General features: G+C 45.2%; 1 protein-coding gene across 1 annotated transcript in view; it reads left to right on the top strand.

Annotated features, from left to right (window-relative positions):
- The first annotated feature begins 11,729 nt into the window (after nt 1-11,729).
- POLR2I (RNA polymerase II subunit I) overlaps nt 11,730-14,963 on the top strand; it is a 6,645-nt gene continuing 3,411 nt past the window's right edge. The window contains exons 1-3 of the mRNA XM_073637939.1: nt 11,730-11,850; nt 13,056-13,110; nt 13,994-14,067. Of these exons, the coding sequence (XP_073494040.1) occupies nt 11,765-11,850; nt 13,056-13,110; nt 13,994-14,067 (215 nt within the window). The 5' untranslated portion in view covers nt 11,730-11,764. The remainder of the gene's footprint in view (nt 11,851-13,055; nt 13,111-13,993; nt 14,068-14,963) is intronic.

Here is a 14,963-nt window from a genome sequence, read left to right as displayed (position 1 = left end):
ACTTCTGCCTGTCACTTGCCGTGACCACCTGACAGCCTACCCGGAGGCTCCCTCCTGTCACCTGCCGTGCCTACCAGTCCATCCTCCAGGACCACTAGTCAGCCTGCCTGCTGTTTCATCTGCTATACCTGTCAGTCCCTGCCATCTGTACGGTGGGAGTCACCTGCTCTCTTACAAGGTAGTCCCCAGAGTAGCACCTGGTCCCTCTGCTCGGTCCCTCCCTGGTCACGGAGTCGTTAGCTGCCGTGCGACCAGGGTCGGTCCGGGTTGATACTTAGTCACGCCCCTCTGGGTCCCTCCTTGCACCACAGCACAGAGGTTCCACCACCCGGACCCGTAACACAGATGTGTGAATGAGGCCTGATTCCAATCTGCCGACCATTATCAATGAGGGAAAAACAATTTATGAAAGTCATTTCTATTGTGTGTCGGTCAACCAAGGTCTTTATGGAATAATAGATAGCACAATTAATTCCACTTCAAGACCTTTAGAATTATAACTACAACTTGATTGATGTTGAAAGGGCAAAGGTATTAAAGTTGGCTCAGGATCCATCCAGTAAGGTTGTAATAGTTAAAAGCTAACCTATCTGATGATCTTGGCGCACAGAGATAAATGGCACCTTGATGTCTTCATCCAAGTCCTCTTATTCAAAGAAGAACTGCGCTCTGCCAACACGATTGTTAATAATACCCTATTAGGAAATTCATGCAGTTCATGGAAGGTGGTCTTATAGTCAGCATTAGTCATAGTGCAGGGTGGCTACAGACACCATTTTATCTGAATGATCTTCAATTGGAAATAAAAGGAATTTCCACCCTCTTTTTATTTTTTAAAGGATAACCGTCATTTTAATTTTTATTTTATAAATACAATCAATAATACACATGAAAATAAGCAACTTTGTAATATATCTTATCAGAGAAATGTGCTTCTTTTTCTGACAGAACTAATCAGTCATAATCAAAATTCTCAATTGTTAGGTAAAATCTGTATTCAGTGAAGACAGAATGTTCCATCATGTGCATTATACTATATGGAGGACTATGGGGTGCATTATACTATATGGAGGAGTGCATTATACTATGTGGAATGACTATGGGGTGCATTATACTATATGGAGGAGTGCATTATACTATGTGGAATGACTATGGGGTGCATTATACTATATGGAGGACTATAGGATGCATTATACTGTTACGGGTGCGGGTGGTGGAACCTCTGTGCCGAGGTGCAAGGAGGGACCCAGAGGGGCGTGACTAAGTATCCACCCGAACCGACCCTGGTCGTACGGCAGCAAACGACACCGTGACCAGGGAGGATCCGGGCTGAGGGACCAGGTGCTACTCTGGGGACGACCTTGTAAGAGAGCAGGTGGCTCCCACGAGTCAGATGGCTGGGACTGACCGGTATGGCGGATGGACACGGCAAGCAGGCGGAAGTCTCTGGTAGCCGACAGGTGGTCACAGTTCGAGAAAGCTGGGCAAGTAGCAGTCTTTAGGTTTACCAGGAAGGTGGTCACAGCAAGTGACGGCAGGGTCTCCAGGCAGGCTGGCAGGAAACAGGCGGGAGCTCCCGGGTGAGCGGGCAGACAAACGAGGCAGGTAACTGGCAGGTAACTGGTGGGCACTCCCAGGTGAGCGGGTAGGCAGACGAGGCCGGTAACTGGCAGGTAACTGGTGGGCGCTCCCAGGTGAGCGGGCTGACGGACACAGCAGGTAACTGGCAGGTAACTGGTGGGTAACTGGTGGGCGCTCCCAGGTGAGTGGGCAGACAGACGAGGCAGGTAACTGGCAGGTAACTGGTGGGCGCTCCCAGGTGAGCGGGCTGACGGACACAGCAGATAACAGGCGGGTGCTCCCAGGTGAGCGGACAGACAGCCAAGGCAGGTAACAGGTGAGCGCTCCAGGTGAGCAGGCTGGCAGGCTCGGCAGGTAACGGGCAGATAACAGGCTGGCAGGACAAGGAGTCAGGCTAGCAGCGGGACCTGAGGGCTGAAGCAAAGATCAGACACAGTGCAAACAACTTTGCTCAGGCACCTCAATTTTGGAGGAGGTGCCTTATATATGGGAGGTCCTCCGGCAATTGGCCGGGGACTCCTTAGGACGGCGCGCGCGGTCCCTTTAAGAGAGGGGGAGCGCGCGCGCGCCCTAAGCACACTGCCGGGGAAGGAGCGCCCGCCGGAAGCAGCGGGGAGAGAAGCGCTTGAGGACGCCGCGCCAGGAGCGGGGAGGTGAGAGGGACGGCGTCTCTGCCTAGCAAGGGGCAGAGACGCCGATGCTACATATACTATATGGAGGAGTGCATTATACAGTATGGAGGACTATGTGGAGTGCATTATACTGTATGGAGGACTATGGGATGCATTATACTATATGGAGGAGTGCATTATACTATATGGAGGAGTGCATTATACTGTATGGAATGACTATGGGGTGCATTACACTATATGGAGGACTATGGGGTGCATTATACTACATGGAGGACTATGTGGAGTGCATTATACTGTACGGAATGACTATGGGGTGCATTATACTATATGAAGGACTATGGGATGCCTTATACTATATGGAGGAGTGCATTATTCTGTATGGAATGACTATGGGGTGCATTGTACTATATGGAGGACTACGGGGTGCCTTATACTATATGGAGGACTATGTGGAGTGCATTATACTGTTTGGAGGACTATGGGGTGTATTATACTATAATGAGGAGTGCATTATACTATATGGAATGACTATGGGGAGTGTATTATACTATATGGAGGACTATGGGGTGCATTATACTGTATGGAGGACTATGTGGAATGCATTATACTGTATGGAGGACTATGGGATGCATTATACTATATGGAGGAGTGCATTATACTATATGGAGGAGTGCATTATACTGTATGGAATGACTATGGAGTACATTATACTATATGGAGGACTATGGGATACATTATACTATATGGAGGAGTGCATTATACTGTATGGAATGACTATGGGGTGCATTATACTATATGAAGGACTATGGGGTGCATTATACTATATTTAGGACTATGAGGTGCATTATACTGTATGGAGGACTATGTGGAGTGCATTATATTGTTGGGAGGACTATGGGGTGCATTATACTATGTAGAGGACTATGGGGAGTGTATTATACTATATGGAATGACTATGGGGAGTGTATTATACTACATGGAGGACTATGAGGTGCATTATACTATATGGAGGACTATGTGGAGTGCATTATACTGTATAGAGGACTATGGGGTGCATTATACTATATTTAGGACTATGAGGTGTATTATACTGTATGGAGGACTATGTGGAGTGCATTATACTGTTTGGAGGACTATGGGGTGCATTATACTATATGGAGGAGTGCATTATACTATATGGAATGACTATGGGGAGTGTATTATACTATATGGAGGACTATGGGGTGCGTTATACTATATAGAGGACTATGGGGTGCATTATACTATATGGAGGACTATGGGATGCATTATACTATATGGAGGAGTGCATTATACTATATGGAATGACTATGGGGAGTGCATTATATTGTATGGAGGACTATGGAAAGTGCATTATACTATATGGAGGACTATGGGGTGCATTATACTATATGGAGGAGTTCATTATACTATATGGATGACTATGGGGAGTGCATTATACAATATGGAGGGTGCATTATACTATATGGATGAGTATGGGGAGGGCATTATACTATATGGAGGACTATGAGTGGTGAATTATACAATATGGAGTACTATAGGGGTGCATTATACTATATGGAGGAATATGGGCTGCATTATACTGCATGGAGGACTATGGGAGTGCAGTATACTATATGGAGGACTATAGGGGTGCATTATACTATATAGAGGATTATATAGTGCATTATACTATATGGAGGACTATGGGATGCATTATACTATATGGAGGAGTGCATTATAGCATTATACTATATGGAATGACTATGGGGAGTACATTATACTGTATGGAGGACTATGGAAAGTGCACTATACTATATGGAGGACTATGGGGTGCATTATACTATATGGAGGACTATTGGGTGCATTATACTATATGGAGGAGTTCATTATAGTATATGGATGACTATGGGGAGTGCATTATACTATATGGAGAACTATGGGGTGCATTATACTATATGGATGAGTATGGGGAGGGCATTATACTATATGGAGGACTATAGGTGGTGAATTATACTATATGGAGGACTATAGGGGTGCATTATACTATATGGAGGACTATGGGCTGCATTATACTGTATGGAGGACTATAGGCGTGCATTATACTATATGGAGGACTATGGGCAGTGCAGTATACTATATGGAGGACTATGGGCAGTGCAGTATACCATATGGAGGACTATGGGGAGTGCGATATACTATATGGAGGGCTATGTGGGGCCATTATAATATTTGAAGCGCTATGTGTGGGCCATTATAATATTTGGAGAGCTTGGGAGTCTTTTTACTTTGGGGGCCATTATACTGTATGCAAGCAATTATACAGTATGAAGGTTTGTGTGGGGTCCATCATACTGTGTCGGGCCATTATACTGTTTGGAGGGCTAGTGAGGGCCATTATATAGTGTGGTGAGGTGTGGGGCCATTATTTTGTATGTAGGTGCATTATACTGCATGAAGGACTGTGTGGGGGTCATAGTTGGGAGATCATATTGTGTGGGGGTCACCATACTTTGCCAGCGGAGTTGAGGAGGGGTACAGTAGGATTATCATACTGTGCGTGTGGAGGGTACTGTGGAGGAATTCACCCTTGGGCTACCACATTGTGTTTGTGTGGCACTTTTGTTGGCATCATACTTTATGAGTGCAATAAATGGGGAATCTAGGTCTTCAGTAGGAGGAAAATTACTTTGTAAAGGTTGGAAAGTTGTGAGATCTGCTCTTCTGTGGCCCAGCCGAATATTAATTATTCTTTTGTTGTTGGGGGTGGGGGAGGCAATTAGAACTTCTGCTATGGGGCCCCCTGATTTCTGTACGCCCCTGGACCTTTCTTATTTTGAATTCTGTGATTCTGTGTTACCTACTGCATATAGAGGTGTTATCAGTCATTGTACAGGAGGAGGAGGTGAGCTGTGACATCACCTATTGTGACTGGTGGATCCTGTGTTGTCTACTGTATATAGAGGTGTTAGCAGTCATTGTACAGGAGGAGAAGGAGGTGAGCTGTGACATCACCTATTGTGAATGTTGGATCCTGTTATCTACTGTATATAGAGGAGTTATCAGTCATTTTACCGGAGGGGGAGGAGGTGAGCTGTGACATCAGATATTGTGAATGGTGGATTGTAATCCTGCTTGTAATAATAATGAGACTGCTGAAAAGTAATGTGTACAGAACAGAAAGCAAGAAACTAATTTTTTGACCCAGTGTAAAAATTGCAAGATTTCTGAATTCTTTATTTTTGATAATGATTTAAAAATTAAAAAACATTGAAGCTAAAAACATGGTTTAACCGAAAGGTCATTTACTGATTACGAATTTCCATTAAGATAAAATAATGTTGGCAGGCAGGCATACATAGGAATTGCCTCCTGAGATACAATTATTTCCTTTGTATTATCCTTAGCATTGGCATTAGTTTCATAGGCAGGTGTTCCTGATTGTGAGATTAACAGGAACTTGGAGCTAATTAGCCCTTCCCAGTTATTACAGGTCATGCAGATAATAGAAGGTCTGTATTTAACTTGCATTGTTGGTTAACAATAGACAATTGTATATTAAACAGGATTGACTCTTGGGCGTTTTGATACATTATCATTTTTCAATGCAAAATGGCAAATCCCCTAACTGCGCATTTTGTGAAAGATTTGTTGTATTTTGTAACTTTGCAGCTTTCAAGCTTATGCACACCGTCGCATAGACTTTTTTCTTTGTTGTTCATTTGTTTCCTAAATGCAAAGATAAGCAGCTTTCTAAATAATCCTTATCAAAAATGTTTACCATTTTGCAGCTCCAGCTTATCTGTGCTTTATCTAGCTCAGTGCTTTTGCAAAAGTGACAAATTTGTCGGAGCTTTTGCTCCTGGCTCTGATGACTCTTTCTGGTTTTCCCCTTCCTTCTCTCTGTGTTGAAGTTAGCAGCGCTGAGGGGTTATAAACAGATTTCCAATGTGGAGAGGGAAGAAAGCATGTACTGTTTCAGGGAGGGCAGAGAAAGCTGGCTATAGATACAGGCAGAGCTTACATCCTGCCTATATTACTAGAAGAGACACTCCCATTAGGGAACATTTTTAAACTTGGATCAGAATGCAAACTGTATACCAGGGTCTGTGAAAATGAATGAAACAATAAAGATTGCAGACTGAAACTAGTACAATTAGCTAAGTGAAGGTAACCAGTAACATATGTTAAAAAAAAACCAACAACATTATTTCCATGTCAAGGGTGTCCATTGCCTTTAAATATTTCAGGACAAGAATAAAGCCGGCTGTGTACAATAAAGTCATCTCCAAACTCTACAATGTTGGCAGGAGTAGACTAGAGTATCATCGGATTATTCACATTTCTTTGGTAGTGTCGTACCTAGTGCATATCCTGGGGGTCCAACTGCTATATGCTCATGAAATTCCCTGCAAGTGGAGGGGGTAGGAGTAGTAGTCTGTAGTAGTAGTCCAACGTCTTCATCAGGAGAACCACAATATCGGTGGTTCTCCCGATGAAGTAGGTCCAACTTTGAAATGCGTTGAGAATAAATTGCTTGGTCTAATCCTTTACAACTTCCTCCAGATTTCTTGAATCTAGCACAGCAACGCAGGCTACTACTCCTATCCTCCTACCATTTGTTCCACAGGGTGGGATCTTCTGACTTGAGGGTGGGATCTTCTGACTTGAGGGCAGCTGTCATACCTTGATTCCCCAGTTGTGGGTTAAACATCCCCAATAGGTATTTCCTTTACTTCTTACCTAGACTAATTTCTCCACCGGGTTTGATCCTATTGCGCTTGATGTCCCCCCCATCTCTCATGAAATTCCACAGTAAGAGGTCAGACCTCAATTGATCATAAAGTGATAGGTTATCTTAGCAGTGGGTCACAATCATAAAGATCAGCATCTGCTATCCTAGGACAATGTAAAGAATTTACAGACGGGTTCCAAATTGTTCTATTATACATACTTTACAACATCATTCTAAAAATTCCTTGTAAAATTTTTTGGTTTTACTTTTTGACAGAAAAATTATTTTTGCCTCAACAAGTGCTATATGTAGAGAGTAACCCAAGAGTCATGGGGGTGATGCTAGACTGGTGAAGAGTCACGGGGCAGTGCTAAACTGGTGAAGAGTCACAGAGTGGTGCTAGACTGGTAAAGAGTCACAGGGGCGGTGGTAGACTGGTAAAGAGTCACAGGGGCGGTGCTAGACTGGTAAAGAGTCACGGGGTGGTGCTAGACTGGTGAAGAGTCACGGGGTGGCTAGACTGGTGAAGAATCATGGGGGCAGTGCTAGACTGGTAAGGAGTTACAGGGGCGGTGCTAGACTGGTGAAGAGTCACGGTGGCGGTGCTAGACTGGTGAAGAGTCATGGAGCGGTCTTAGACTGGTGAAGATAAAAAGGGCGGTGCTAGACTGGTGAAGAGTCACAAGGCAGTGCTAGACTGGTGAAGAGTCACGGTGGCAGTGCTAGACTGGTGAAGAGTCACGGGGACGGTGTTAGACTGGTGAAGAGTCACGGTGGCGGTGTTAGACTGGTGAAGAGTCACGGGGTGGTTTTAGACTTGTGAAGAGTCACAGGCGGTGCTAGACTGGTGAAGAGTCACGGTGGTGGTGGTAGACTGGTGAAGAGTCATGGGGCGGTGCTAGATTGGTGAAGAGTCATGGGAGCGGTGCTAGACTGGTAAAGAGTCACGGGGCAGTGCTAGACTGGTAAAGAGTAACGGGGACGGTGCTAGATTGGTGAAGAGTCACGGGGTGGCTAGACTGGTGAAGAGTCACGGGGGGGTTGCTAGACTGGTGAAGAGTCATAGGGCTTTGCTAGACTGGTAAAGAGTCACAGGGGCGGTGCTAGACTGGTAAAGAGTCACGAGGGAAGTGCTAGACTGGGAAAGAGTCACAGGGGCGGTGCTAGATTGGTGAAGAGTCACGGGGTGGCTAGACTGGTGAAGAATCACGGGGCGGTGCTAGACTGGTGAAGAGTCACGGTGGAGGTCCTAGACTGGTGAAGAGTCACCGGGCGGTTCTAGACTTGTGAAGAGTCACGGTGGCGATGCTAGACTGGTGAAGAGTCACAGTGGTGGTGCTAGACTCGTGAAGAGTCACGGGGCGGTGCTTGACTGGTGAAGAGTCATGGGGCGGTGTTAGACTGGTGAAGAGTCATGGGGCGGTGCTAGACTGGTGAAGAGTCACAGGGACAGTGCTAGACTGGAGAAGAGTCATGGGACAGTGCTAGACTGGTGAAGAATGACAGGGTAATGCTAGAATGGTGGCGTCACGGGGCAGTGCTAGACTGGTGAAGAGTCACGGGGGCTGTGCTAGACTGGTGAAGAGTCACAAGGCGGTGCTAGACTGGTGAAGAGTCACAGGGGCGGTGCTAGACTGGTGAAGAGTCATGGGGGCAGTGCTGCATTGGTGAAGAGTCACATGCTAGACTGGTGAAGAGTCACAGGGCGGTGCTAGAAAAATGAAGAGTCACGGGGGCAGTGCAAGACTAGATGAAGGGTCACGGTGTTGTGGCTCTTATCGTATTTCTAATTGTTTGACATGCCTTTAAGCAGAATTTTAGAACAAGTGGCGCTGATGTCAATCAAGGAGAAATGGGCAGGATTAGAGCCTGGACACCATGACTTTTTACCACTCCAGCACCACCCCCATGACTTCTCATATGCCTGTTACATATAGACTGTACTGATATTAAAGTTATCTGTCTGCCAGAAGGGCACATTTTAACAATGATTTTAATAAGGGCAGGTTCAGAATGCCGGTAACAATTAATACAGCATCATGCTGTCAGTTTAGTCATCAAAAATCTTGTGACAGGATCCCTTTAAGTAATTCTCATAGTCATCAGCATTGTAAAACACTATTTACAGATACACTGGCAAAATACACACACACCCAAGTGCCAATCAGACAGGGAGGGTTTGGGTTTTAGGAGACCTGTAGTTTCACCCATGTCAGAAAGCAGCGCTGCTCGCCAATGTAAGCAATGCATACCGCCTGCTCTCCAAAATTATATAAAAAGGAAGCCAAAAAGTATTACATACTGTGGTACATTTTTGGAGGCATAGTACCCCAATATTGTTGTCAGCTAAAGTGCAACTACTACAGTAGTCCCTCATAAAGGGCTAGTCTCATCTTCATAAATGGGTATTGTCCGATAGCGAGTCCAAATATAAGAAATGTTTGCAATTTACTGCTTATAAAAAATGTCAGCCCTTCTTTAGATATTAATACTTTTCTTTTGTTTTACCGCTTTTGTTGCTTTGGAGACCGACCACCGCTGCTAGACAGCAGAACATGGCCATTGCTTTTTACTATTGAACTTCTAAGCACTTCTTTGAAGCTGGCCAGGATCGCTGGCTACCTCCTAATCCCGGCCACCTTCAGTGCAGTGCTTAAAAAATAGACTCAAGTGGTGGTCGGTTCCCTAGGCAACAAGCTATAAACCAAGAAAAAGTGTTGATATCTCAAGAACGGCTGCAAATTTTAAGACACAGTAAATTGCAAAATTGCTTGTAATTACAAACGCTGCCTGGCAATATACATCTATGAAGATAGAAATAAATCTTTAACAGAGCCAGCAATGGTTACGCAGATCGGTATTAGCCCCAAAATAATGCTAGGAAAAGTCCCCCCATAACACAACCATCCACAGTGACCCCAGAACTGAGCCAACCATAGCTGGCCAGTAACAAAACCGCGTCCATATAAGGACCTTTGTAGATGTCTGATATTAAGTAAATGTGAGATTCTGACATCTGACAGCTCGGTCTATTGTGTTTTACAATAGTACATACATTTTCCATTATTTAATGATATTTAATTTTGATAACTAATTGGAAAACGGAGACAAATGAGTGCAGTCTCTAGTGCCACCTACAGGAAGGTTCATGGTAATGCACAATCTACAAAAAAAAAAAAAAAAAGCCACTTTATAATATTTAGTGCTCGATGTATCAAAGCTTTCTATAGTACTAAGTGCTTGATGCATCAAAGCTTTCAGGCCAGAATTTTGGAGTAAAAGTTATGAAAAGTTGCAAAATTTAGGTGCAACTCGGGGTTGTGCTAAACTTTTAACGTTCTGACGCCATTGTCTCCCAGCTCTGACATACTGGGCGCTGCTAGTGGGATGGGACAAGTTTGTGGCGACCACCACTCGTCAATTTCATGACAAATGGCGACGTTTGCTACACCACAAATGTTACTCCAGCAGGGACTGGAGTAGGAACTGTGGGAAGGCACCCATGGAGGTGCACGCCGCTTGTCTGACAATCCCGATACATATACACCTTTTCATGAATCAAGAGCGTCTGACTCTGGCACAGCTCTTTATCAAGACCAGTGTGAACAACGCCAAAATTGATCTACTTGCAATAGCAAATTTGTTCCAAAAATGGAAGTGAATCGGGCCCTTAGTACCACGGAGTTGGAGACTAGATGGAGGTAAAGGAAACTTGTCACCGGGCTTCACCTCTGTAAACTGTTCCACTTTCTGTCTTTCTAAATACATATGTTCTTAGGACCCAATTCATCATTTGCATTTTTATCTCCGTAGATCCGTTTTTAACGTTTGAACTTTTTCCTCGACCACATGTGACGGTATATTCCCTCCCTCCTCAGCGCCTTTTTTTTAAAAATTTTCATGTGCTTAACCGCTTATATGTTCTCCGTTGCTTTTATTTGTGGTTTGTCCTGTAGAAGGAGTCGGAGTGATTCTGAAACGCGTTGACATTAAACCAGCATTTCTTCATCTCCTTGTGGCTTGTCATTTCATCAGCAGCGGACATTTCTTCCATCGCTCCTTGGCACATTTGTATATATTTGCATTTTTTTAGGAGTCACTAAAGTTTTTTGTTTGCTTTGTGGTGTTTGTTGACTTTATTTTTTGCCCCAAATTCCAGAGTCCTAGAACAAAGTTACCGGATCATTTTTTTTATAGGAAGCGAACGTTGTAAAAACAAACGCCAGCCCTTACCCCACTAAAAAAAAAAATTCTGGCCAAATTCTGCAATGGCTGCGGGAATCGTATTTTTTTCACAATTTCGCCCCAGGTGGCATTTTTTTTTACCATTTTTTTAGCACGTTATATGATAATGTGAACAATGTTATACAAAAATACAACAAAAACAAGCCCACCAATGGGACAAAAAAAATGCAAAGACAGAAAAGCAAAAAATAACAGTCTTTAAGGTGTTAAAAAAACCCCTCTTGATTACAAAAATAAAAGAGACTGGAGGTAAGAAATATTAAATGCGAGACCAGCCCTCCACAAAACACAGATCTTTATTTTTCGCTGTTTATGTGCAAAAAAACAAAAGAAATCGACATGTCCCACCAACAAAATGGCGGCTTCACGCTGATGGCGACACAAGTCAGTCATGGGAGAACTGCGGCAGTCGGTGGTCGTGGCTTTTCTTTTCTTCAGAATGAGGCGTGGTTTCTATTTACATATTGGGCGTGTCTACGTTGATCTGAATAAAAGTGGGCGTTACTGCGCGGGCGCAGACCCAGAGAGGAGCTGATTGGTCGGGCTGTGGTCGCGCGTAACGTCCGGTGTAGACATGTTACCATTGCTTCCGGAACACGGGATGGAGGCGGACGGGACTTACGAGCAGGGCTTCGTAGGTATCCGGTTCTGTCAAGAATGGTAAGAGCGGGGTATGTAATTCCAAATGGCGGTCACTGGGCAGATGCCGCCTCTCACTATTACACAGGATGGGATATATGGCTACAGCTGAAACTTAAAGGGATTGTCCACACCACTGACCAAACCTCAAAGAACCGTGGAAGGGGGAACATGGAAAAAACTTCTGCCCCAGAACACAGCACTGCCCCTCTGTACTCAGTGCCACCTGCTTCTTCTCACGCCATGATGCTGGGGGATGCAGCACTGAGTGGGGGAGGGGAGCGGCTACATTTTCTCCTCCCTGGTGTTATTCTGCACATACAAACCCCATTTCTAGTCTGTGGGGCTCTGGCAGTCCTGTGCACAGTATAGACCGGGGGCCACATGGCCTCTGCCAGTCACCCGAGGCGTCTTTGTGCCCTGGGAGCAGATGGTTCGCAAACGATGAGCGAGTTATCGCGGATCCTGTGGTGTAGATAGTCTGCTCTCTGTGGGATCTGTGAAGACCTGCTGGGAGTCACAATTTAGGCCTCCACCAATCCTGGGAACTGTTGCCGCTGCCTGTTATTGTCTGCAGTGCTTATGTCACGTCGACAGCACTGCAGACAATCAGTGAGCTTTGCAACCCTGCCTTAATTGCTGGCGCAAGCCACCGAGCTCTCACTAGCGATGTGACAGCACCACTGCAGACAATAACAAATATCAGGAGCTGTAGTGGACTCTGTATTGGACCTGGGGAGGAGTAAAGCAGCCCTCCTCTTTTATAACAAACTGCAGCCTGGGGATGTTTTTTCCTGAAACTGGAACTCCCCTTTAAGGGGAGTCGGGGACAGTGCTGTGTCTCATATTTAGGTAATGTTTAATAATTGGGGTTTACTTGTTTACAGCTTGTTGGCTGTTATTCTCCTTGCACAGGAGGGTCCAGTTTGGAGAATACTCCTGATGGCTGCAGCTGTATCCCATAGGATTACATGTTGTGCCCATAGGCCATCATTGTATACTGTGTACCTGAGCCTGTAGGAAGCACAAGAGGCTGCTGCCTCCGGTTTCCTCCCACACTTCAAAGACATACTGATAGGGAATGTAGATTGTGAGCCCCAATGGGCACAGTAATGTCTGTAAAGTGCTGTGGAATATGATGGCGCTATATAAGCAAAGCATAATAACCAAATACATCATGACTGCACTGCTGCTGTAGTGTTCACACCTATTTATATTAATTTTAGCAACAACATGTTGTATCCTAAAGAAGACAAAGAGAATCGGATCCTCCTTTATGCGGTAAGATCTAGAACCCTGCTTCCAGAGGCGATGTGCTGACATGCATGCATTCATACATATCCATAGCCCGGTATTAAGTGCTGCGCTCAGCAAGGTGTAGGTGCTGTAGACCTCAGGGTGGGTTTTGAGTGGTCTCATTACGGCTTTACTTCGGATGCAGCTGTACTCGCCCCCTACAAACAGCTGATTCAGCAAGAGAAAGCCAAAGTCAGCAAGATTTGCTGTAGCAGATGCAGCACGTAGTAGTAGATAAATGCTTGCTAGCAGCTCTCTGCTGAGATCTGGTGCTGTCCATGTCCCCATGATCATGTACCTTCATGTCAGAGACCCCCAGGGCCACTTACAGGTGTTTTGTTTTCGGTTGCTGTAAGTCAGTAATCTGCAGATGTAGTAGTTAAAGGGTCATTCCCATCTCAGTGATGCCTCCTAACCTCAGGGACCCCACACATCCTGAGAATATAGGAGCTGCACTCCACTCCTCCAGGGTTTCCCTGCACAGCTGCACTCTTGCCAAACCCATCTGTGTGGGATACTGCACCCGGCCTCATTTATATGCAGCAGGTATTTGGTAATGCCCGTGTGCAGAGAGAAAAATGTAAAAGGGCTGCAGCAAAGTATAGGGTTTATTTCAGCCACCCAGTGCAACACTGCTCAATACAAGTGAATAGTGTACAGGGGTACACTCATTCTCCACATCTATGGGGGTCCTAGAGGTCCATTCCCCAGTGATCATTAGTACATTGCTAGGATATGTCATCACCTATTTACTAGGATGGGCATAACCCCTTTAATGTCAGCAATACTTTACTCTGTATGGAATGGTTTAACCCTTTTTATTGGATCAATTTTGTGATCTCATCATTGAACACCTGTTTATTTCCAGTGTCGAAACTGTGACTACCAGCAAGAGGCCGATAACAGCTGTATATATGTGAATAAGATCACGCACGAAGTGGAGTAAGTATTTATACTGATGCCGGCTGTATATACCCTGCCCTATGGAGAAAATAGTACGGAGCGACTCCAGGGTGCAGGAGAAAATAGTACGCAGCGACTCCAGGGTGCAGGAGAAAATAGTACGCAGCGACTCCAGGGTGCAGGAGAAAATAGTACGCAGCGACTCCAGGGTGCAGGAGAAAATAGTACGCAGCGACTCCAGGGTGCAGGAGAAAATAGTACGCAGCGACTCCAGGGTGCAGGAGAAAATAGTACGCAGCGACTCCAGGGTGCAGGAGAAAATAGTACGCAGCGACTCCAGGGTGCAGGAGAAAATAGTACGCAGCGACTCCAGGGTGCAGGAGAAAATAGTACGCAGCGACTCCAGGGTGCAGGAGAAAATAGTACGCAGCGACTCCAGGGTGCAGGAGAAAATAGTACGCAGCGACTCCAGGGTGCAGGAGAAAATAGTACGCAGCGACTCCAGGGTGCAGGAGAAAATAGTACGGAGCGACTCCAGGGTGCAGGAGAAAATAGTACGGAGCGACTCCAGGGTGCAGGAGAAAATAGTATGGGGCGACTCCAGGGTGCAAGACAAACATCAGCGCTCAGAGAAATCGCAAGAGTCTTTCACCATGCAGTCACCCCTACTATTTTCTCTGTAGGTCAGGCAGGGAATTTATACACTGCTCAAAAAAATAAAGGGAACACTCAAATACCACATCCTAGATCTGAATGAATGAAATATTCTCATTGAATACTTTGTTCTGTACAAAGTTGAATGTGCTGACAACAAAATCACAATGGAAATCAAATTTATTAACCAATGGAGGCCTGGATTTGGAGTCACCCCCAAAATTAAAGTGGAAAAACAGACCTGGACTAAAGCATCCGCCAACTCCTGGACAGTCTGTGGT

This window comes from Phyllobates terribilis, unplaced genomic scaffold (genome assembly GCF_046119375.1).
Source record: "Phyllobates terribilis strain yellow unplaced genomic scaffold, ASM4611937v1 Scaffold_7__3_contigs__length_470593459, whole genome shotgun sequence".
Classification (NCBI taxonomy): domain Eukaryota; kingdom Metazoa; phylum Chordata; class Amphibia; order Anura; family Dendrobatidae; genus Phyllobates; species Phyllobates terribilis.
The sequence above is the reverse complement of the archived record's forward strand: the minus strand, read 5'-3'. Positions and strand labels throughout refer to the sequence as shown.